The 21,614-nt window shown below is 58.9% G+C and overlaps 1 protein-coding gene across 17 annotated transcripts in view; it reads right to left on the bottom strand.

Moving 5' to 3' along the window:
• DNM1 (dynamin 1) overlaps nucleotides 1-20,966 on the bottom strand; it is a 41,507-nt gene extending 20,541 nt beyond the window's left edge. For 7 of the 17 annotated variants that reach the window (XM_037036734.1, XM_037036726.1, XM_037036728.1 and 4 more), the window contains exons 1-10: nucleotides 20,722-20,966; nucleotides 8,126-8,199; nucleotides 7,626-7,775; nucleotides 7,085-7,288; nucleotides 6,508-6,606; nucleotides 6,253-6,413; nucleotides 5,148-5,290; nucleotides 4,882-5,017; nucleotides 4,637-4,704; nucleotides 1,589-1,727 (exon numbers count right to left, since the gene is read on the bottom strand). In XM_037036734.1, the coding sequence (XP_036892629.1) occupies nucleotides 1,589-1,727; nucleotides 4,637-4,704; nucleotides 4,882-5,017; nucleotides 5,148-5,290; nucleotides 6,253-6,413; nucleotides 6,508-6,606; nucleotides 7,085-7,288; nucleotides 7,626-7,775; nucleotides 8,126-8,199; nucleotides 20,722-20,882 (1,335 nt within the window). In that variant the 5' untranslated portion in view covers nucleotides 20,883-20,966. Of the gene's footprint in view, nucleotides 1-1,588; nucleotides 1,728-3,363; nucleotides 3,503-4,636; nucleotides 4,705-4,881; nucleotides 5,018-5,147; nucleotides 5,291-6,252; nucleotides 6,414-6,507; nucleotides 6,607-7,084; nucleotides 7,289-7,625; nucleotides 7,776-8,125; nucleotides 8,200-20,721 lie in introns of all 17 variants that reach the window. The other 10 variants (XM_037036735.1, XM_037036727.1, XM_037036729.1 and 7 more) reach the window with 2 other exon arrangements.
• Nucleotides 20,967-21,614: the final 648 nt, after the last annotated feature.

The raw sequence follows: 21,614 nt of genomic DNA, 5'->3' as shown, positions 1-21,614 counted from the left end.
CTTTATATAATCAGTCTCTTCTGGATGGACACATGGGCTGTTTCCAAAATTTTACGATTTACATTAAATTATATAAATGTCTAACCACTATGATGTACATCTGAAATGAATGTAAAATAATACTGAGTGCCAGCTGTAATTAACAAAAAAAGAAAAACTGAAATTCATGTTTTTAAGAGAAAAAGCAGGATGAGCCCTGGCTGGTGTGGATCAGTGGACTGAGCGCTGGCCTATGAACCAAAGGTCGCTGGGTCGATTCCCAGTCAGGGCACGTGCCTGGGTTGTGGGCCAGGTCCCCAGTGGGGGCTAGTGAGAGGCAGCCACACATTGTTTCTCTCCCTCTCTTTCTCCCTTCCCCTCTCTAAAAATAACTAAATAAAATCTTTAAAAATTTTTTTTAAAAAGCAGGATGGTAATACATTCATAGTGTGATCCCATAACAAAACAAACAAATCTATGTATAAAAAAAAAGATTTAGAGAAATCTCAATTGGTGAAAACTTTTCCCAAGGCAGTCTTGCCTCGGATCCACGGTGCAGTGGGATCGTGACTCAGGGGTCACAACACTGGGGAATGGGGGAGTCCAGCCCGGCTTTTATGCCAGGTGCAATGGGCACCGGGTGGATGCTAATTTGCTCAGTCTGTCCCCATTGCGGGCAAAAGGGAGACAGCATTGTGAAAAGGGTGCATGTGACTGGCTGTATCTGAGCCACGGACATTGGTACTTTGGAAGTCAAGGCAGGTGTGCCCGCACCTCTCCAGTGGAGGGGTCTTTTCACGCACATGTGAGGCTGGGCTCTTCCCCAGAGACCCTGGTTCCTCCTGCTGGGACGGGGGTTGAGGGGGAGCCTTTGAATTCTGGAAAGGATCTCTCAGGCAACTGATGCCCCCGCACTCCCCTGGGAAGAGCTGCTTCAGACAATCTGGCTAAAAATCTTCAAAATGCCCAAAAGCAGACGAGTGGCAAAAAGGCATCTAAAAGGTCAGATGACTCGAAGAGGCTGACCCTGCCCAGTGTGCATGGATTAACGTCAAATGAGCAGTCCAACAGGCTTTTAGGCAAATTGGTTCTGCAGGACTGGGACAGCTCCCCTGCCCCCGGGGGACCCTGATCCCAGATGTCTTCCCTTAGCCTCCTTAATCTAAAATCCACTCTGCTTGCCTTCCCTGAGACTCAGTTTTGCCATCTGTAAAACGGGGATAATACCACCGCTTCTTAGGGTTGTTAAGTCAGATTACAAGGGCAAGCACTTAGCCTAGGGCCTGGCATGTAGGAGCAGCTTGCCCCTCAACATCACTGTTGTCACTGGTACTGTTACCGGTGGGAGGGGCCATGGCACTGAGGATGCTTGGGTTGGAGCAAAGCCTTCTGGCAGAGATGGAGGCCAGAGGGGACTGTGAGTGTAAGTAGACCTGGGGTTGTACATTGGCATGGAAGTTCAGGGCCGGGAATCATCTGGCCAGCATGGACATCCACATGGGTGGCCAAGAGGCTGCCAGGCCTGCTCAGCAGACAGCTCTGCCCCCGGGAGGCCATGGCCACGCGGGAGGGATGGACAGGCCCAGCCCCACCCAGGCGGCTGCCATACCTTTTCACTACACTTTCTGATGGTAGACGTGAGCTCACTGACTACCATATCCACACACTTGATACTGGGCTCTTTGAGCTTCTGCACCTGCTTTTTCACTGTGGCTTCAAAAGCGAGGTCAGGTGTGAAGAGGCCCGTCCTGCACCCAGGGAAGAGGAGGGGACAAGAGGAGGAGTAGCCGCAGGTGGGCGGGTGGGTGGGGACAAGGAGGGGAGTGAAAGCCAAGCAGGGCCAGGGCCAGGGTGGAGGATGGCACAGGCATGGGGGAAGAGAGAGAGACATCGACACAGAGAAAGAGAGAGAGAACAGAAGACAATATGAGCATGGGGCCCGGCCCTCCCTGCCACCACCCGGGGCTGGCACCTCCCGGGTGCTGCCAAGCACCCCCCGGTTCTGTGGGTATGGCGGAGGGCGCTGCCGAAGGACCAAATGCCCTGCTGTGTACAAGGCCCCTTACTGAGCTCAAATCTCACCAGGGCTCGGCCCCTCACTCCTCAGCTACACTGAGCCTGCCCTCTCTCTCTTTCTTCCAATGCCATCTTTGTCACAGCCATGGGTCCTCCTAAGGGGATGCCCCAGGCCAGAGCACCACCCAACCATTCTGCTCAATTCTAGGTTTCCCAACACCTCTTGCGCTCAGTTCACCCAGACTCCAGAGCCAGTGCAGTTCCCTACTGCCCCCAGGGTGGCTGCATCCAGCTGCCCGGGGTGCACTGAGCAGCTGCAGGCGGCTCCACGCACACAGATCAAGGTGTACATGGTGCCCCTTGCAGCTGCAGGGTCGCTGCCTGACCTCCGCTCTCCAGCACCCTGCTCTTCTCCTGCCTTCGCTTTCTCCTCAAGGGGCGTCCTTTGCCTTCCCTCCAAAGAGGTCTGGAGGAATTCGACTTGGAAAGACAGAAGAGAGAGAAGAGGAAAGACAGAAGAGTGGAGGTGGTGATAGAGAGGGGCCAGGGCAGCAGTGGGGGTAGGGAGAGAAGGGGGGCTAGGGGGCGGAATCCAAGGAGCCCCGGACTCGGAGTCCAAAGCCTTGGCTTCCAGTAACAGCTCTGCCACCTCCTAGCTAACATGACCTTGGACAAGCCCCTGGATCTCCTGAGCCTCAGTTTTCCTGCTGTGCAGTGGGCGCATCCTCCCCGCCCTGCCCTCCTTGCGTGGTTCTGCGAGGCTCAGAAGGCATAGCAGGCGGAAGAGGGCTCCGTCTCTGGGAGGAGATGCGGATGGAAGGGAAGGGGAGGGCCCCGAGTGGGGGTCCTCGGTGAGGGTGGCATGAGAACGGGGAGGATGAAGGACAGTGAGGGGACAGGGTGCCTGCTAGACCTGGGTCCTCTGCACCTCTCTGGCTGTCCTGGCCCCTAGAGCAGCACCCAAGAATGTCCTGTCCTGCACCTGCCTCCAGGGCCAAGGCTTCCCCAAGACCTCTCCCCGAAGCCCCCCAAATGGCCCACCTCTGAGGGCAGAGAGGGGGCTCAGGGCCACCGCAAGCCCTACTCTCCCTGAGTCGGGGGAGCTCTTGGTGGGCTCTCCGGGTAAATGGCCACCATCATCCCTGTCTTACCAGCGTCTAGTCCCTTGGTGTCCTGGGCCTGGGGGCCAGGCGGGTGGGTGAGGCCCCCTCAGAGAGTCCCCCTGTCCTGGTCTGCGGTGGCCTGCCTGTCCCACCCCGCTGAGGTCTGTACATGCTACTGGGGAGACAGTGGGGGGCATGGGGAAGGGGCGCCTGTCAGCAGTGCAGGAGGCGGGCGGAGGTGCAGGCCGGCGGACCGCCGGGTTACCTTCTTGGTGCACTGTCTAACCGTGCTGATTAGCTCCGAGATAACCATGTCCACACACTTGAGACACGGTTCTCGGATCTTCTTCACCTGCTTTTTCACAATGGTCTCAAAGGCCATGTCTGGGGTAAAGAGCCCCGTTCTGAACGCCCGGAGCGGGAGAAGGGCAGTGTCACAGGCCAGCGCCTTCCAGGAGAGCCGGGCCAGGGCCCACCCCACGCCCCTGAGCTCGCCCCCCTGGGTCGTCCCACTACCCCTCTGTGGGCTTCAGGGTCCCCATCTGTGAAATGGGCAGGGACTCTGAGGATAAGGAAGGACTTTCAATCAATGCTCAAGGTCTGCTTATATCTGCTTTCACGTCTCACTTCCTCTTAAGACCCTGTTCATACTAAAGGTTCTATGGCCAGAAATGGTTTGAAAACTGCTGAACTGGGATCTCTTTAAGAGCCTTTCCAGGAACAAAGCATTTTATTTTAAGACCAGCAGAGTTGTTTTTTTTTTTTTCTCCCCGTGCCTTGGCCAACGAAGTTATCAGTCTATAAATTCCATGCCAAACCTTGGAATTGAACCTGCATGAAAGCAGGGGCATTCTGGCCTGGTTCACTGCCTAGCATAGGGGAGGTGCTTTAAGTTTTCTTGCTGAAAGAACACAGGGTGTAGATCTGGGTCCCTGAAGCGGGTCTAAGCTTTCAAGGAACAGTCTAGTTCTCAGTCCGCCTTCCTGCTCCACAGGCCTTGGGGCTGGCTAGGGGGTGAGGAGTGTGGAGGAACGGGCCCACTCAGGGACCTTGGGACTGTGGAGGGCCTAGGGGGTCCGGAGGGTCGAGGGGCCCCATCCTATCATAAAAGGACACAGACTGATACCTGGATGCTCTGCCCCAGGCCCTACCCAGTGGCTGGGACAGCTTTATGCAGCCACCTGGATAGAACTGGGGGAGCTGTCTCACCCTAGAGATGGGCAGGGAGCCCAGGCCCCCCGGGCGCTGCCTGGCCACCTGTGTCCTGGGCTCCGCCCAGCTTCCCCAGCCTCAGGGCCCTGATCCCAGGACAGCAGAGGAGGGCAGCAGGCTGCAGGGAGTGGGGTGGCTCGGGCCTCCCATCCACCTTCCCCGGCAGGAGCCTGTGCGAACTGGGAGCCAGAAAGTCGGGGTTGAGGAGGCTGGGGGGCAGGGCTCTTGGTCTTTCCCCGAGGGAGGCTTGCTTCTCCACTCCCTGTGCCTCTGCACTAGACCCCGGCCTTCTGCGCTCGGGCCCCCTCCCGGGTCCCAATACGTGCCTGATGCCATGGATATTCTTAATGGCATAGCTGATCTCCCTTCGGAGCTCCTTCTCGTCAAACTCCATCTGTGTAGGACAGTGAGAGGTGGCCAGCCGGTCAGGGACTGTCCCCACTCTCAGAGAGGTCACGATGGGGCCCACCCCACTCCCAGGGCTGGGCGCAGGGGCCAAGGTATGCACGGAGAGTCCTGGGGGCGCGGGTGGGTAGTCTGGAGCCCTCCTACCCCCCGGAGCCTGTCCTACCTTGACCAGCTCAAAGGGGAAGCGCTCATGGAAGATGCGGTTGATGCGGGCTCCCCCCGACAGTTCATAGGTGTCGATCTGGTCCCCAGAGCCCTCAATGCGCTTCTCAAAGTCCACGGCAAACTGCTGGACCATCCTGGGGGGAGAGGGGTATGGCCTGAGGGGCTGCGGCAGCCCAGTGGAGGGGACCTGGGAGAGCCCTGTGCCGAGTGGCTGGGGGGAGGTGCAGCTCAGGATGGGGAGTCGAAAGTTAGGGGGACCCTCACTGCAGCAGGGCCTTGGTCTTGCGTGCTGGGTCGTCAGGACGGAAGTTCTTGTACTCCTCCACCTCCTTCTCAATGGACAGCAGCTGGCTCTGCAGCTTGTTCCGCAGCCCCGGCAGCGTGTCCCGGATGTGGTTCGTCAGTTGCTGGGGGTGGGGCCAGACAAGGGTTAAGGGCAAGGTCACAGTCCCAAACCCCAATGCCCACAGGGCCAGGCAGGCACCAGGATGCCAGGGAAGCTGTGGACATGGTGAGGGGGAGAGTTAAAGAGATGGCCACAGCCCTGCCCACTGCTGCCCTGCCCCCCAGAACAGGCCCTGGCACACAGTAGGTCCTCAGACAGGTGTATTAATTGAATTAATGAGCGAATAATTCAATTTTCAAAAAGGCTAGGAATCTAGATTTTTATTTAAAACTACCCGACTTTTGACTAATATTTCTAGACACCACAAGGGCCACACGAAATGCATCCGGGGCGGGGGTGAGTGGCAGGCTGCCCCCTTCTCAAGCCCTGAGCTCACTCCAGCTAGGTCCTCCCTCCCGCACAGAATCTTCCTGAACCTGCACGACCGATGAACCCAGGTCTTACCACCATTACTGCCGTTTCACAGATGCAGAGATGGAGGCTCAGAGAGCCGGACACCAGCTCAGCGGGTGAGTGACAAAGTTGGGATTAGAACCCAGGTCTGTGGCCTTGAGACTCCCAAACCCTGTTCCATGCCACACTGCGTTCCCTATTGCCTTCCTTCCATCATCACGACACATGCCTCAATTTCTGAAGCCCCAGTCTGGATGGAGAAACACCCTAGGGAGGCTGCTGGGATTACCAGCCCCCCTCCAGATCAGCCTCTCCACTTCAGGAGGAACCCAGGTCTTCAGCTGAAAGAGGCCAGTCCTGGCCTTCACACCCAAGCCCCTGCCAGCTCTGCCCTCCATGCAAGACCCTGGTCTTCTCTTCACCCCGGGGGTTCTAGGGCTCCCCTCCTCCAGTCCCCAGACAGGGAATGGTTCATGATGCCAGTCGCTGCTGGTCACCCTCACAAACCCCGCTTCAGTGATTCTGTTCTCGTGCTGGTTTTCCCAGGCCTCATTTGGGCCCGAGCCCTACCTGGTTGAGGACCTTCTGCAGGTAGGGGGTGCCCATTCGGTCAGCCAAGTGTCGGTAGGATGGGTGGGACAGGAAGAACTTGCGTTCGGCGGCCAAGGCAGCCGTGATGTCCTTTTTGCCATCGATGTCCTTCTGGCTCCGGTTCACCACCCCGATGTAGCCTGTGGATGGGGCCAAGGTCAGGGTCGACCCCTTGTAGGGGGCAGGGGTAAAGGGGAAGGGCAGCGCAGCGCATGGCAGGAGGGGCCTGACTACCTCTGCGCAGGGGGAGCAGCTTGTTCTCCAGCACATCGCGGGCATCTGTGCCTTCGTCCATCAGGTCCAGCTTGGTGATGACGCCGATGGTGCGCTGACCTGGAGGGCGGCAATGAGGGGGTAGCCCCGGGCACTCCTGCTGCCATCCTGCCACCCTGTTTCCCACTCCCTCACCCGCTGCCCGCCTGCCTCGTTCGTTCTCCACAGAGTGGCCAAAAAGATTTTTAACACTTTTTCCCTGAAAAATATTATTTATTTATTTTTAGAGAGAGGGAAAGGAGGGGAGAGAGAGAGAGAATCTTTGAGGTGTGAGAGAAAGAAACATCGGATGGGTTTCTTCTCGAACATGCCCCAACAGGGGACCGGGCCCACAACCCGGGCATATGATCGTGCCCCGGCTGGAATCCAACCTGCGACCTCTAGCTTTGCGGGATGACACTCAACCCACGGAGCCATCCCGGTCAGGGCCAAAATGATTTTTAAAGGCATGAATTGGATCCCACCCTTCAGTGGCTCTCTCTCACACTGTGAATAAAAGATCCCTGGGGCCTGTTGCTGGCTTTGGGTGGGAACTTACCCTGGGGGTCCACCTCCTTGGCGATCTTGAGGGCATCGGAGTTGGCCAGGTCGGAATTAGCCGGAGACACGGCCAGGATGAGGCAGTTCTCCTTGGTGACGAACTGCATAAGCATGTCCCGGATCTGAAACTCGATGTCGGGAGGTTGGTCTCCCACCGGGACCTTGGTCATTCCGGGCAAGTCCACCAGGGTCAGGTTCAGCACTGGACAGGGCGGATAGAGGGCTCGAGGTGAGTGGCTGGGCAGTAGGTGGGCGGATTCAGAAGCAAGGTTTACAGAAGATCCCCTAGGGAGCAGGGCCACAGGTGGGCGGGGTTAGGAAAGGCCCAGAGCTGAAGTGAGACCCGTTGAAGGCGTGGCCAGGGGTGGGTGGAGTCATGACAGGGTGGGGCTTGGGGTAGGATGCTCTGAGGAGGTCGCTGTAGTGGCAGACTCGACTGGAGGGCGGGGCTAAAAAGGGTTGTGGCCAAGAAAATTGTCCTATGGGGCGGGGCTAAGCAAGGGAGCCCAGAGGCCCAGAAGGCCGCCAGGTTTTCTCACCGTGAGGCGAGTAGACTCGGAGGTTGATGGGCACCGGTGAGATGCCTTTGTTGGTGCCTGTGACCCGGTCGGTCTCAGCCTCGATCTCCAGACGCACCTCTTCGAAGTCGGTGAATTTCTTCCCCTTGCAGTGCAGGAACTCGGCATATTCTGCTCCAACAGCGTGGGGTGAAGGTGTTGGAGAGGAGGAGGGGGAGTGAGCATCATAGCTTGGAACCCACCTGGGTCCCATCTGCCACTGGGAATAGAACCCCAGCCCAAACACTGCTTTTCCTCCCACCCCACCTCTCCGTTATGCATTTTTATCCTCACTGTCCAGATGGGGAATGAGGCCCAAAGACGGGAACCCCCCCTCGNCCCGCACCAACCCCCCCCCCCCCCGCCCCTGCAAAGTCACACAGCATCTGGTTCAGCCCCTAGAGGTGCACGCTATGCCGGACCTCTCCTTGAGGATGGGGTAGGGGGCTGCAGAGGCCAGCCTGGCTGGGGAGGGCACGCACCTGTGGTAGCATTGACCAGCTGCAGGACCAGGGGGCGTCTGGTGACAATGCCAGATCCTCGGGGCAGGAAGTCCCTGCAGTGAATTGGAGGTAAGAGGAGGGTCAAGGACTGAGGAGGCTCCCTCAGGCCCAGCGGCACCTGTCCTGCCTCCAGGAGTTCCAAACCTCCCCCAAGGTCCCCACCACACCTCAGCCCAAGGGCTTCAGGGCACTAAGGGCAGATCGCAGCTGCGAAAGGTTGAAAAGAACTCCTCTGAGTTCCCCGGGTCACAGAACTTATGCACCTGAGCTGGCAGGAGACAAGACCAAGTCCCCAGGCCTGTCTCAGTTCTGCCTTATGTTGGTTCTGAGCCAACAGGAAGTCCCTGCCCTAACCCAGTCACTGCCATTCAACCCAGAAGAAACTGAGGCCCAGGGTGCCCCGCATGCACAAGAGTCCCGAGGCCACAGAGTGGATCCCAAGGAAACGGAGCCGCACCTCCTTTCCTCCCTTCCGTTGTGGGCAAGGGCAGTATATCACTTCCCCTTCTCAGAGCCGTCTGGCTGGGGTTGGGCATGAGGGGGGTGGGGGAAGAAGGAGGCAAGGAAAAGAACTCGTGCTTCCTAAGTGCCTACTGCATGCCAGGCTTTTCCTGGGCAATATCTCATGGATTCCACACAAGAGCCCCATGAGGCAGGTGCTGTTATTCTCCTCATTTACAGGTGAGGAAACTGAGGCTCAGAGATGCTCAGATGTTCAGGCTGCACAGCCGGTGTCTGACAGAGCAGACCCTGGGCCCAGCTCTGTTCGACTCTGGAGTGACAGCGCCCTGGCCTCCAGCCCCATGTAAACCCGGTTCCCTATAAGAACTGGACCGAGGGGTCCCCAAGTCACCCCCTGCCCCCAGACCTGATGTCTGTACTGCAGACACGTGCCTGCACGGATGCCGACCTCAGCAGTCCTTTGGGCTAACTCTCGGGGGTGCAAATTTACTCCGTCCTGTCAGCTCTTCTCTTCCCCACCCCCTCCACCCCAGGGCCCCGCCCAGGCTGGCACAAGCACGAGGGCGGAGGCCTCTCCGGATCAAGCTGTTGGAACCCATGGTCATGGGATCCTCAGGACCCGGGAAAGCGGGGAGCAGGCTGGGGCCTGAGGGTCTGTGAAGAGCTAGCTGCTCTGCCACCTCATCCACGGAGGGGCACATAGGGGCCCAGGAAGGGGAAAGCCACACTCAAGGCCACATAGGGCTGGGACAGAGCCAGAGCAAGAATCCCAGTCTCCTGCCCCCCCAGCTCAGAGTCTGACCTGGACACGCACAGCTTCCTGCATGCCAGGGTTGGGGACAGAGAGTCCTGGGTTCCTGGGGTCAAGGTCTCTTGGGGGCGTTGGGGACGCCTCCTCTATCTCCTGTCCTCACCCTGCCCCTCCTCCGGGGAGTTCAGAGGCTACTGGGGAGGAGTCAGCTACTTCAGTGGGGAAGGAGCAGGATGAGAAATCCTGCATTTATTCATCATTCCAGATGCTGGGCACGTACTTCTCGCTTTTGCAAGACTGTGAGCCTCAGAGGGCAGGACTTGCACGCTGCTGTCCCCCACTGTCCCCCAGTGCCCGGCACAAGGCTTAACACACAAGAGCTCCTTAATAAATGTTGACCGAGCTCCCGAGTCCTCAAAACAGTGCTCTGCATGGAAATCATCATTTCGCTGATAAGGCAGCTGAGGCTCAGAGAGGTGGAGTGACATATCCAAGGTCCCCCACTTAGGGATGGCAGGGCTAGTGTCAGTGTCTGTGTCTGTGGGACCCCAGGGCCCGGGAACTTCCCCGTCAAACCCCACTGCTCACTAGACTCGAGAAGGCAGACGTGGCTTTTTACGTAATTCAGTTCAGTTCTGTCTAGGACGTATTTGGGAGCAGCTGCTCTGCGCCAGGCCCTGTGCCGGGCCCTGGCGATGGGAGATGATGAGTCAGACAGTTCCCACTCGGAGGAGCTCACGGTGCGGTGGGAGAGAGACAAATAAACAGATAATGCAATGCAGTGTGACATGTGCTGGAGAGGAGACACGCCAGGCAGCACAGAGAAGGTGATTAGCCAGGGTATGGGGGCGCTTCCTCTGTCTGTCTCCCCCATCCCTTACTGACTCCTTTGGAGGGCGACTCCCCAGTATTTGGGGTCTCCCAGCATTGTGGAGACAGGACATCTATTTTTACGGAGCTTAGGGCAAGTGTGGGGGCCTGGGGTCCACCCTCTTCCCCATTAGCTCTGCCCCAGCTATTCCATGGCAACAGTGGTTGCCATGGGAACTTTAGGAGGGGCTGGGAAGGATGGGACTCCCCACAGAGAACCCCCCACACAGAGACACGGACTTTCCCTGGAGCTCTTCCCTGAGAGCCCTCCCCGCGCACATACGGGCCACTCAGACCTGGCAGTGGGGAGAGGTCTGAGAAAAGCCACACAGAGGGTGTATGGAGCCCAGGACCAGGCTGAGGGGGATGCTCAGGGGTCTGGGCCAGCCTGCCCCAGGTCACTGGTTCTCCAGGGCTACTTAAAGGACAAGCAGCTTATAGGAAGCAGGAGATTAGAGGGCAGGGCCATGTGTGGGAGCCAGGCCCCTTCACAGACCAGCAGGGCCAGGGTGGGGACGGGGTTGCCTGGGTGGGGAGGAGCCCCATCTCTGCCATGGCCCAGGTTCTCTAAGGGAACCCGAATTCCCTGGGCAGCTTGTTAAAACGTGCATTCCTCTAACATGCAGGGTTCAAATTTTGTGCGGTCAGGTGCAGGGGAGGGGAGGAGGGAATCTGGGTTTTACACACAATCCCCATATGACTTTCATGTTCCCTTTCAAGTTCAAGGATCACTGGCTTAGTGGTTAGGAACCAGTGCCGGGCAGAAGCTCCGGGTTCAAATTCCACCTTGGCCATTCCCCAGCTTGGTGCCCCCTGCAAGTTGCTTCACTCTCCGGGTCTCAGGTCCTCAACTGGGAACCAGCGTCATCTAAACTGCGTGTCACATACTACCTCGCGTGGCTGCGGAAAGTGCTTAGGAGGCACTGGGTGCCCAGGAGGTGCTCCGTGGCTTGAGGGGCCTGCCAAGACAGCCTCCTGTTCCCAGCCTCCTCCCCAGGAGGGTCATCGCAAGGGGTCCAGGACCCTGAAGAGCCCTCTGCCTTGCCTTCTCCAGGCACCCAGTCGGAGCTCAGGATGCTGACTGCGAATCGGTGGGTGGAAACAAGGGACACTGAGGAGAAGAAGCTTTCAGAGAACGTCTCATTCCCCTGTCACTGTCCAGGGGACAGGACAGACTCCCAGAGAGGGGCAGGGGGCAGTGAGGCCGAGGTGCTGGGTGAGGTGGCTGAGATGGGCCCTGAGGCCTGTTTCCCTGCCCCACCCCCGGACAGTTGGAGAGGAGCACCTGCTGGTCCAGAGTGCCTCTCTCCTGGACAGATTCCTGCACGGGGCACAGGCTCAGCACATAGTAGGTGCTCAGGCAACACTCAAAGGAGGCAGCATAGCCCAGCCTAGCAGCTCCTCGGCTCTGGCCTTTCACTCAGCCACACTGTCCACTAGCGCTCGAAGTGTCCCCTGTCACGTCCCCACTGGGGACTCGGGTCTGATCCAGCCTCCAGCCAGTGCCACCCCTGCACCGCCCACCCAACTTCTGGTTAGCCTGAAGGAGGATGGAACAGGTGCCCAGAGAAAAGGGTGTTGGGCCCACCAGCCCTGGTGGCCGCGTGGGCGGGAGGGATGGTGGCATGCCAGCTCTCCCCACTCGTTCTGGGCAGATGGTGGTTTCCCAGGGGGGCCATGCCTCGCCATATGCAGTGGCACCTTTAAGCCTGATGCACAGAGAGGAGGAAATAAACACCTCTCAGGGCCTCCTAACACCACACGCTCCCTGTCTGAATTGTCACTGTCATCCGCAGAGGGGTTCGGGGAAAGTATACCAAAGGTACCCCTAGTCTGGTGCCTGAGATCCGAGCCCAGAGCTCAGGGACCCTGGTCCCAGGTCTGGCTGAATGCAAACTATGTCAGAGAGCTTCATGCCTGGTCCGTTGTGCACCCAGCAGTGCTTGTCCTTATGTCTCCTATTTCCCAGGCTCTGATGTCAGCCTGGCCTGGCATTGAATGTCACAGCTGCCACTTAGGAGCTATGTGGCTTAAATGACTATACCTCTCTGAACCTCAGTTTCCACATCAGTGAAATGGGCTGCTGGGGGCTTGTATAAGATAATGCCTGGTAAACGGTAGCTGTTAGGATTATAAATTCTGATCCCTGGAACTTGTTGAGCAAGCTGAGAATACAGGGCAGGCTCCCACAACCATGTCACCAAACGGGACAGCAGGGAGGGAGCTAGGAGGTGGGTCTCCCAGGAGCTGGCCAGAAGAGTGGGTGGTGGGCCAGGGTATCTCCAGCCAAATCTTGCCCCTGGCAGTGGGAGGCAAGGGGCCCTGCGGGCTCTGAGGAGCCCTCTAACACAGGGAGCCAGGGCGGAGGCGAGCATGTAGGTGGGCCAAGAAATACAGTTGGGAGGAGGTGAGGCTCCTCCAGGCAACAAGCCCCTCTCTGTTCCCGCCACCCGGGAGGCCCCGGGCGCGCCCACGTCACACAGCCCATGGGTTTCCAGTGGAGGTTTGAGCATTTCAGGGCAGTCCTGGCTTTGGCTGTCCCTGAGGTTCTGCTGTCCTGCGCAGGGACTGGGCTGGTCCTGCTTGCCACCACATCGCCAGCACCCAGCACGAATCCAGCACGTACCGCACCCCTGATGGTCTGGAGAACAATTTGAGGAGGAGCTTCTCCAGTTTCCCCACCATCACCTGCGTCGTCCAGATGTGGAAACTGAGGCACAGAAAGGGAGGAGTGGTGCCCAGGGCTCTGGACGCCAAGTCTGGGGCTCTCTCCACAACCGCTATTTTGTCTATTAAAGAAATGACTTTTGTTTCTACTGTATCTTTCCATCCTTCCGACCTGTCTTCTTTGCTTCCCTTCCCTCCTTCCTTCCTTCCTTCCGAGTGTTGATGACTTTATATTTTCAAAATGGAAATCAACTTCTCTTTTGCCCCTTACTTTTAAAAATCTTTGGGCTTCCAGTGGCAGGGTTTGGGGAAGGTAGTGACAAGAAGCCCCTGAAGCAGCCCAAGAAGCAGGCCAAGGAGAGGGACGGGATAAGGCATCCAGCAGAGGCAAACAGCGGAGGAGAAGAGACTCAAGGAGCTAAAAGTGGAGACCGCAGGGAAGGGCCTTCTGGCCACGGAGGGAAGAAATCTGGCAAAAAGTGAGCTGTCCCTTGTGCCGGGGGCAGTAACGGTGACTCTCAGTTCCATTCCTGTTTGAACACCTGGGTTCCCTGTCCTGTCACCTCCCGCCCCCACAGCTAGAATGAACTGGAATGAGGCGTTGTCTTGGAGACCGCTGTACCTTTAAGAATAAACTTTCATAAGAAGTTTTTTAAATCTTATGCAGACTGCTGGCCAGAAAGGCCGCCGGGCTGTCAAATCCACTTCATCGAGAGGTTTCTTTTGGGGTGACAGAAGTGCCCTAAAATTAGATCGTGACGACGACGGTTGCACAAGTCCGTAAGCGCACTCCCAATCCCTGAGCTGTGCACTAACACGGGTGAGTTTTCTGGCAGGTAAATTATACCTCGATGAAGCTGTTTAACACGGATGTTTGCAGGCCTGTGTGAGGCCGGTGTGCCAGTCTCCCCATCTTAAAGGGGAAGAAACTGAAGGTCAGCGAGACAGAGTCAGGTGCCCCTCACCTGCCAGCACGCGCTGGGCTCCCCTTTACACTTGGGTGGCAGCTCTACCTGCTGGACAGCGCATCCCGGACTCGTCCTGCCCCTCAATCCGGAGCTACGTCCGGGTATTTCTTATTTCTTATCACCGGCAGCTTGATGTGCAGGACTCTCAGCTCCACCACTAAATTGGACTCTGCTGCAAACCTCAGTTTCCCCGTCAGTGAAATGGGATCAGTCCATGGAGCAAGAGGTCCCCAGGGGCCAAGGCAAGTGCCCGGCGGGAGCTGCTGGGTCCCTCCCAGGCCTCCTGTGGGCTGTCCTCACTGCTGGGAGGCAGGCCCGGGGCCAAGAGGGGGTCCTTTCTGAGGTCCTGGGTGAAGCTGGGATGTGAGGGCTGGGGTGGAGTGGGAAGAGACGAGGGCAGCCTCCCTAGCCTGTCGCGGAACTCCAAGGAGCCTGAATTTCTGGCTTCCAAGCCAACTTTTCCCATCCTGCAAGATGGCAGATGAAAAAACCGAGAAGCCGGGTACTAAGGAGAGGAAACCTGAAGCCGAGAAGGCTGATGCCGGTGGCGAGGTTAAGAAGGGTCACCTCCAGGCCAAGACGCCTGAGAAGGGGAGGCTCCACTTCGGGCGGAACCCTGACCTCGCCCCAGGAACTGGCAGACATTCCCGGCCCGCTGTGTATTCCCGAAAGGCCACGCACAAGGGGCCGTCTCCAGCAGCTACATCCAGGATTAGGAAGAAAAAGGAGGAGGAAGGTCTTGCCACTGTCACGGAGCCAACCGGTGGCGACAAGACGGGTGGTAACCACCCGAGTGGGTAACCTTCGCAAACACCTAGATGTTATTCTACAGGAGATACACGTGGAAAGACGATGCGCCGTGGCCGGAAACACTTCAGTCGGCGGGCCATTCTCATCGTCCTCCCTGGGGCCAGAGGGTGGTCTTCCCGAAGCAGCTGAGCAGTGGCCTGCCACTTGTGACGGCACCTCTGTCCCTTAACCGAGTTCCTCTGCATAGAGCACACCAGAAGCTTATCACTGCCACCTCCACCAAAATTGGTATCAGCGGTGTGAAAGTCCCCAAATATCTCCCTGATGCTGCGGCAGGAGCCGCGCATGCGCAGACACAGGGAGAGTGGGCTCTGGGACGGAAACGCAAGACTGCAGAGCAGCACAGGGGCTTTCGGAACGCCCGGGCCTCGCAAACTCCGCGAAAAGTCAAAGTGGCCCCTCGGCCCCAGGGCTCCCTGGGCTCTGTGCTCGCTCTCACCGGTGGGCTCTGGCCTCACACACGGCTGCTCGAAATTTCTTACGAAGAACCTACTTAAATAACTGATTTGTTAAACATTCTGCTCTAGCTGGTGTGGCTCAGTGGATGGAGTGCCAGACTGGGAACCAAAGGGTTGTCAGTTCGATTCCCAACCAGGGTAAGTGCCTGGGTTGCGGGCCAGGTCCCCAGTTGTGGGCGCTCGAGAGGCAACCACACATGGATGTTTCTGTCCCTCTCTTTCTTCCTCCCTCCCCGTCTCTAGAAGTAAAGAAATATAATCTTTTTAAAAACTTTCAAGCCAGCCTGCCAGGTTGTTATGAAGGTGTGTTTGTCAAGACTGCAGAATGTATTTTGCTTAACAATTCCTCAGCTTAATTTATAACTGGAATATTCAGACAAGTGGCGGGTGCGCCTCCCACACCCGAGGGCACTGCCTGTGGCTGGCTTCCTGTGCTCTTGGCTCCCGCTCTGTCCCTCCCTCTCGGCTCACCTGCATCCCATCCCCTGGGGCTCTGACCCTCTGACCCCAGCCAAGGCCTGGGAGTTCTCCTGGCGCCAGGATCAGATGCAGAAGCTGATCTGTCTTCCGCCAGAGTCTTCACCTTTCACATCCAGCTCTGCTGGAGGGGGCGGGGGTTTGGGGAAGATGTCCCCTGGTCCGGGCTGGGCACACAAGGCTTGGCTCAGTATACAGCAGGGGCATGCTCTGAGCACGCAGGGTGTCCCGCAGGGCCACTAGCACCTCCCCGATTTTCCTGGTCCCACTTGGGTCTCCACTCCTTGGGCCTTTGCTCAGGTGCAACCTGTGCCCAGAGTGTGGCAGCCTCGTTGCCTAACCAAGTCCTCCTTTGCTCAGGGCCGGACGCCTATGCTCAGATGCCTTCTCTGGACCCCTGAGGATCCTCTCCCTTCAATACCAGGCTCCTCCCGCCCTTCTTCAAACACTCAGCAGAACCCTTGGTGTGAATTAGTGTCTGCCTGTCCTGCTTGGCTGTGAGCCCCCCCCAGAGCAGGGGTGGGTCTGGCTTGTGCAGAGCCATGGCCTCAGGGCCTGTCCTGCTATAAGTGCCAAGGAGATGTCACTGCCCGCTGACGCTCTGGTCAGTGACTGCCTACCCACAACGTTTCAGTTTTCCCCCAATTCTCTTTGGCCTCAGTGTCCAAATCTGAGAAATGGGACCACTAAAGCATTTCAAAATGTTCAGGGGGAGAGACAGAGCTTAGTAGTGGGTACAAGCTGCCCGCCATGGGAAGGGCTGGGGCCAACCCAGAGGGGCTCTCAGAGGCCAGAGACCAGTGCCAGTCTGTGCTGGGATGAAAACGTGGAGGAAGGGGCAGAGGGATTGGTAGGAGGCAGGGAGCCTGAGCAGGTTAAGCAAAGATGCTAGGAAACCCCAAACCTTGCCTCCCAGGCTGCCATACCCTGGGTGGAGAAGATCCCCACTCTGGCCACCCCTCCCAGCCAGCACCTCTACCCAGGCAGGGACAGTACAGGCACCTCCTTGATGCCAGGCCCCCTCCGGAGCTCTTTGTGGGCATTATCTGAACACTCCCCACAACCCCCTGAGGGACGTGCTCTTGCTATCCCCATTTTACGGGTGAGGAAATAGCTGAGCGGGCCCAAAGTGGCAGAGCCGAGCTACAAGTCCCGGCCTGATTCTGGAGCCAGAGCTCTCAGCCTCCCGCCATACTCCCACCTGCCTGGGGACCAGAGTGAGAGCAGCCAGGGTGCTGGCGCCCGGAAGCTGGTCCCAGGACACCCCACTCTTGGCTCTGGATGGGCACGGTGGGGAGTGGATAGGCAACTGGGGTCAGACAAAGTGGAGCCCGGGGCCCCAGGCATCTGTTTGTGAAATGCTGGGGTGTCGGGGGCCCACGCACATTTCTCCGTCTGCACACTTCCCCAGGATGATCTCATCTACTCCACAAGAACGGCTTCCAAATTTACATTCCCAGCCCGCCATCCCCCTGAGCCCTCCATGTGCATCCTCACACTGCCCACCCCACGCCTCAGACTCCACAGCTCAAAGCCAAACCCCCAACCTTACCCCGTCCCCCCAAACCTGCCCCCCACCCCATACTCCCAGAGTGGCGCCCACACCCAGCCAGGGTCAACAGCGCTGAAGTCGTCCTCCATCCCTTTTTCCTCGCCCTCCACATCCCACCCACAGGCAAGTCTCATGAGACTTTCCTCAAAATAGATCCCAAAGCCCACCATTCTCTCTACTGCTAAACTCTGGTCCAGGGCCCGGCCCCGCTGCCCACTGCAGCGGCCTCCTCCTTTGTCTCCTGCTCCTTCTCTTTCAAGCCCAACTCCTCACCACGGCGTGAGGGCCTCGGAGACCAGGCCCCGCCTGCCTCCCTGACGCCATGTTCTCTCTGCTCACCAGACACCAGCCACAGTGGCTCCTCTCTGTTCTTCAGACACATCAAATGTGTTACTGGCCCGGGGCCTTTGCATTTGCCATCCCCACGGCACAGAATGTTTCTCCTGGGTTAGTCACGTGGCCTCTCATCCCTTGGTTCTCATCTCAGACGCTGTCCCCTTCGCCGACCTCCCCGAGGACAGCAGCCCTTCTCCCCTCCCGAGCATCGACCACATTCTCCCGCGTTGCTCGCGTATGTGCTCCCGAGTTCACGATTTCAGTTTCCTCTCTGGAATGCAGAGCCTTTGTCTTTTCCACGACAGACACATTCTGGACACTCTGTGAATGTCAGCTGAGTGACTGACAAGTCAGCCTCAGTGTTCCCTTCTGTACGAAGGGGGTGGAGAAACAACGTGGACCCAGACAAGTCCTAGCAGGGTCCCGGGCAGCTGCTGGGCCAGCCCCGTTACAGAGCCAACGACAGGGTCCTCCCAGGTGCCCGGGAGCTTCTGCTTCCTCTGATGCGCTCTCCACTCCCTCCTCCCTGTGGGGGTTGACCCCTGGGAAGCCTCAGCAGGCAGAGCTGTTGTTACCATGCAGATGGGCCTGGGGACGCAGCCCTAGATGGAGAGGTGAGGGAGCCCCGAGGGAGGAGGCAGGGTCAGCTAGGGCTCCACCGAACCTGGGCCTGCACCTGAACACTGGCACTTCTTCCTGCAGGGCCAGCATCAGAGGGCACTGGGGAGCGGAGGGCAGCGACAGGGCCCACCACTCCACGAGCAGAAAGCTGTGGCCCACCGGCCTGCTGTGCTGCCAATGCTGGCACCTCCCTCTGCTAGACAGTGAACTCCTCGAGGGCAGCGGCCGGGTCTTCCCAGACACACGGTCCCCAAACCTAACTGATGACCAGCTCCTCCCTCCCTGTGTTCACAAAAGGGCTTTTATACCCATGGACTCATCGAAGCCCCCCACCCCCTGTCTCAGGAAGGTAGGACGGCAGCTGTCAGTGTTGTCCCACCCCGCACACCTGCACATCCACCCCCGTGCCCAGCGCTGGGCTTGGCTGCCAGAGGCTGTGCAGGTCAACAGGAGGAACCTGGGCCCTGTAGGCTTTCCCGGCTGTGTGACCTTGGGCAAGGCGCCTAACCTCAGTGTCTCTGTTTCTTCGGCTGCAGGGTGGGCATCATGGTACCTGCCTCATGGGGCTGTCGTGGGCACATGGGAANACCCATGGACTCATCGAAGCCCCCCACCCCCTGTCTCAGGAAGGTAGGACGGCAGCTGTCAGCGTTGTCCCACCCCGCACACCTGCACATCCACCCCCGTGCCCAGCGCTGGGCTTGGCTGCCAGAGACTGTGCGGGTCAACAGGAGGAACCTGGGCCCTGTAGGCTTTCCCGGCTGTGTGACCTTGGGCAAGGCGCCTAACCTCAGCGTCTCTGTTCCTTCGGCTGCAGGGTGGGCATCATGGTACCTGCCTCATGGGGCTGTCGTGGGCACATGGGAAAGGCAGGCATTCTACGTGTGAGAGGCAGGGATGTGGTCTGTGCGCTGGACAGTGTTGGGTGTCCCTAAGTGCGATTTAAGGAACTAAGGCCTCAGGGCTTTGTCATCTCCAGGGTTCCCTCACTCCCTCCCTCTGCCTGCTGGGCCACGGGGAAGGGGCCCATCTGTGTGTCTCGTGCCTGTGTCTCTGCAGCTTTGGGGGTCACGTGAGAAGGAGGAGGGCTCTCTGGAAGCCGATCCCCAAGAGACAGACGGCCTCCCCTCTGCTGACCAGATGGACTGGCCACCCCCACAGTGGCTTTCCAACATCCCACGGACACACTGCTCCAGTTGGGACCCTACTCTCCTGCCCACCCTCCCGCAGTTGGCACTGGGCTTCCCAGCTCATTAAAGGGGCAGAAACAACCATCCAGTCCAACTGTCCATTTTAGAGATGGGAAACTGAGGCCCAGAGAGGGCAAGTGACTGGCCTGAGGCTTCACAGCCAAACCAGGCTTGGCCCCAGGATGACCAGAACTGCTGCCCCTCAGAGGGAGGGCCTCTGGCTCCCTCTCCCACAAGCCAGTCTCTTCCTTAGCCCCGAAGGTCATTGGAAGGAAGCTAGGGCTTCTAGAGGTGAGGGAGGGAGAAGACAGCGTGGGGAGGGAGGTCAACACCAACCTGCCCCTCCCTCAGGCTGCCCAGCCCCCATCCAGCTCTCCAGCACTGGGAGAACGTCATCCTCTCTCTCTCCTCAGCACCCCCAAAGCCATCTCTGCCACCCCTTTCTTGGGGGAGCATGGGGGTCACGACCCTTCTGCCCCCCAAACCCGGGACTTTTTTTGTCTTGGCTCCCCACTCCCTGCCACCTGGCCTTCCCCGCGCCTTGTGGGATCAGAAGCAGGAGGGGGATTAGGTTCTGCAAATGGCTCCCCCCTCCCCGCCATCCTGCCTCCCTGTCTTAGTCATCTTTGCCCTCCGCAGCCTTCTCCCTCCATTACGATCCCTCTGTCAGGCCAAGGGGAGAACGACATTGACAGGCGCCCTCCACCCAGGGGCGGCGGCGGAGCAAAGGGGCCGGCTCGTCAAAAAGGGCTCAGAAGCAGCGTTTCCCCCACCCCCCCTTCTCTTCCTCATCCTGCAGCCTGCGCCTCCCCCTAACCGCCGCGCTGCGCACGGATGGCGGCGGAGCCGCAGAGGTGTGTGTGTGAGGGAGCGAGGCTGCGCCTGGTCTTCGAGGCCCACGGGCTCTGTCCTCTCCCTGGGGCTGTGGGGGGTGTCCCCTGCCGCCGTCCAAGAATTCCCATGGCGAGAGGGAGCTGTCCTCCGTAAAGCCTAGGGGTGTCCTCCGTAGGGCACTGCCCCGGGGGTGCTGCCCCTCCAAGGGATCACGGAGTCCAAGGCAGGCGCTGAGTAATGCAGGCCCCTCGGTGCCCATGTGGCGGGTGGGAGGTAGGCAACCCCGTGCAAGGGTCTCCTGGCAGAGCGCTGTCTTCCCTAAAGGATGGGGTGGAGGAGGGGGGCGTGATACCGTGGCCGGTGGCCTGGCGCGGTTTTCGGACTAACTGGGGACCCTGCGCCCCTGACGGGCTCTCATGAAGGCGGAGGGCCGCCTTCCCTGGCTGGAGGCGGGGTAGGGGGCCGCGGTCCGCGGATGCAGCGCTAGGGGCTGCGAGGTCGCAGCGCCGTCGGGGCCGGGGGCAGAAGCCCAGGGGACTCAGGTGGGGAAGTCCGCGCTCCGGCGCGCGCTGTTCCTACCTGCCTACGAAATTCTCCAGCACCGAGCTCTTGCCCGCGCTCTGGCCGCCCACCACGGCTATCTGAGGCAGGTCGAGGTCAGCGTTCTGGCCGATGGCGGAGAAGGCGTCCTGAAGCCGGTTGACCAGCGGGATGAGATCTTCCATTCCGCGGTTGCCCATAGCTGCGGCGGGCCCCGCGGGCTGCGATCCGGCCGCGGCTCCGGCTCCCGGCTCAGGCTCCGCCGCTGCAGCCGCGCGCTTCGACTGCCTGCGCCGCTGGCCCCCCGCCCCTCCGGGATCGGAGCGAAGCGCTGCAGCGGTAAGCCGCCAGAGGGCGCCCGCGGCGCTGCAGGGCTGCGTCCGTGCACAGGCGCCACCTGCGGCACCATGGGGATTGTAGTCTTTTCCTTCTGCGGGTTTCGGGGAGCTTGAGCAGTGTCTTCGGGGCGCGGATGCTGGGTTAAGGATATAATTTCTGGGAATGGGTGAGAATCTCACCCCTAGTACCGGACAGTGGAGTCTCGGACAGTGGTTGTGGCTGCTTCACTCCATCTTGCAAATGGGGAAACTGAGGCTTGGAGAGTAGATGGGCCTTCTCCAAGGCCACAGTCTTCTGAGCACCTCCCAGAAGTAGGGTCTGCCCTAGACACTGGAGATACAACAGACAGACGAGGTCTCTCCATCCTCACCGATCTTACATCCGGGTGGCGGATACAGGCAGGGAATGACCAAACGGATAAATGAAATAGTAAAAGGGAAAATAGTTTATACTAAGAACCACGAAGGAAATAAACAGAGGGGGTGAAAAGAGGTACTCGCGAGGGCGCAAAAAAAGTCCACGTTAGCCTGGGAGGAGTTAGGGTGGGGGGCGGTCCCGAGGAGGCGACTTTTGAGAAGAGACCGGGATGATGA

This window comes from Sturnira hondurensis, unplaced genomic scaffold (genome assembly GCF_014824575.4).
Source record: "Sturnira hondurensis isolate 20B ecotype Veracruz unplaced genomic scaffold, ASM1482457v3 Scaffold0022908, whole genome shotgun sequence".
NCBI classification, from domain to species: Eukaryota; Metazoa; Chordata; class Mammalia; order Chiroptera; family Phyllostomidae; genus Sturnira; species Sturnira hondurensis.
The sequence above is the reverse complement of the archived record's forward strand: the minus strand, read 5'-3'. Positions and strand labels throughout refer to the sequence as shown.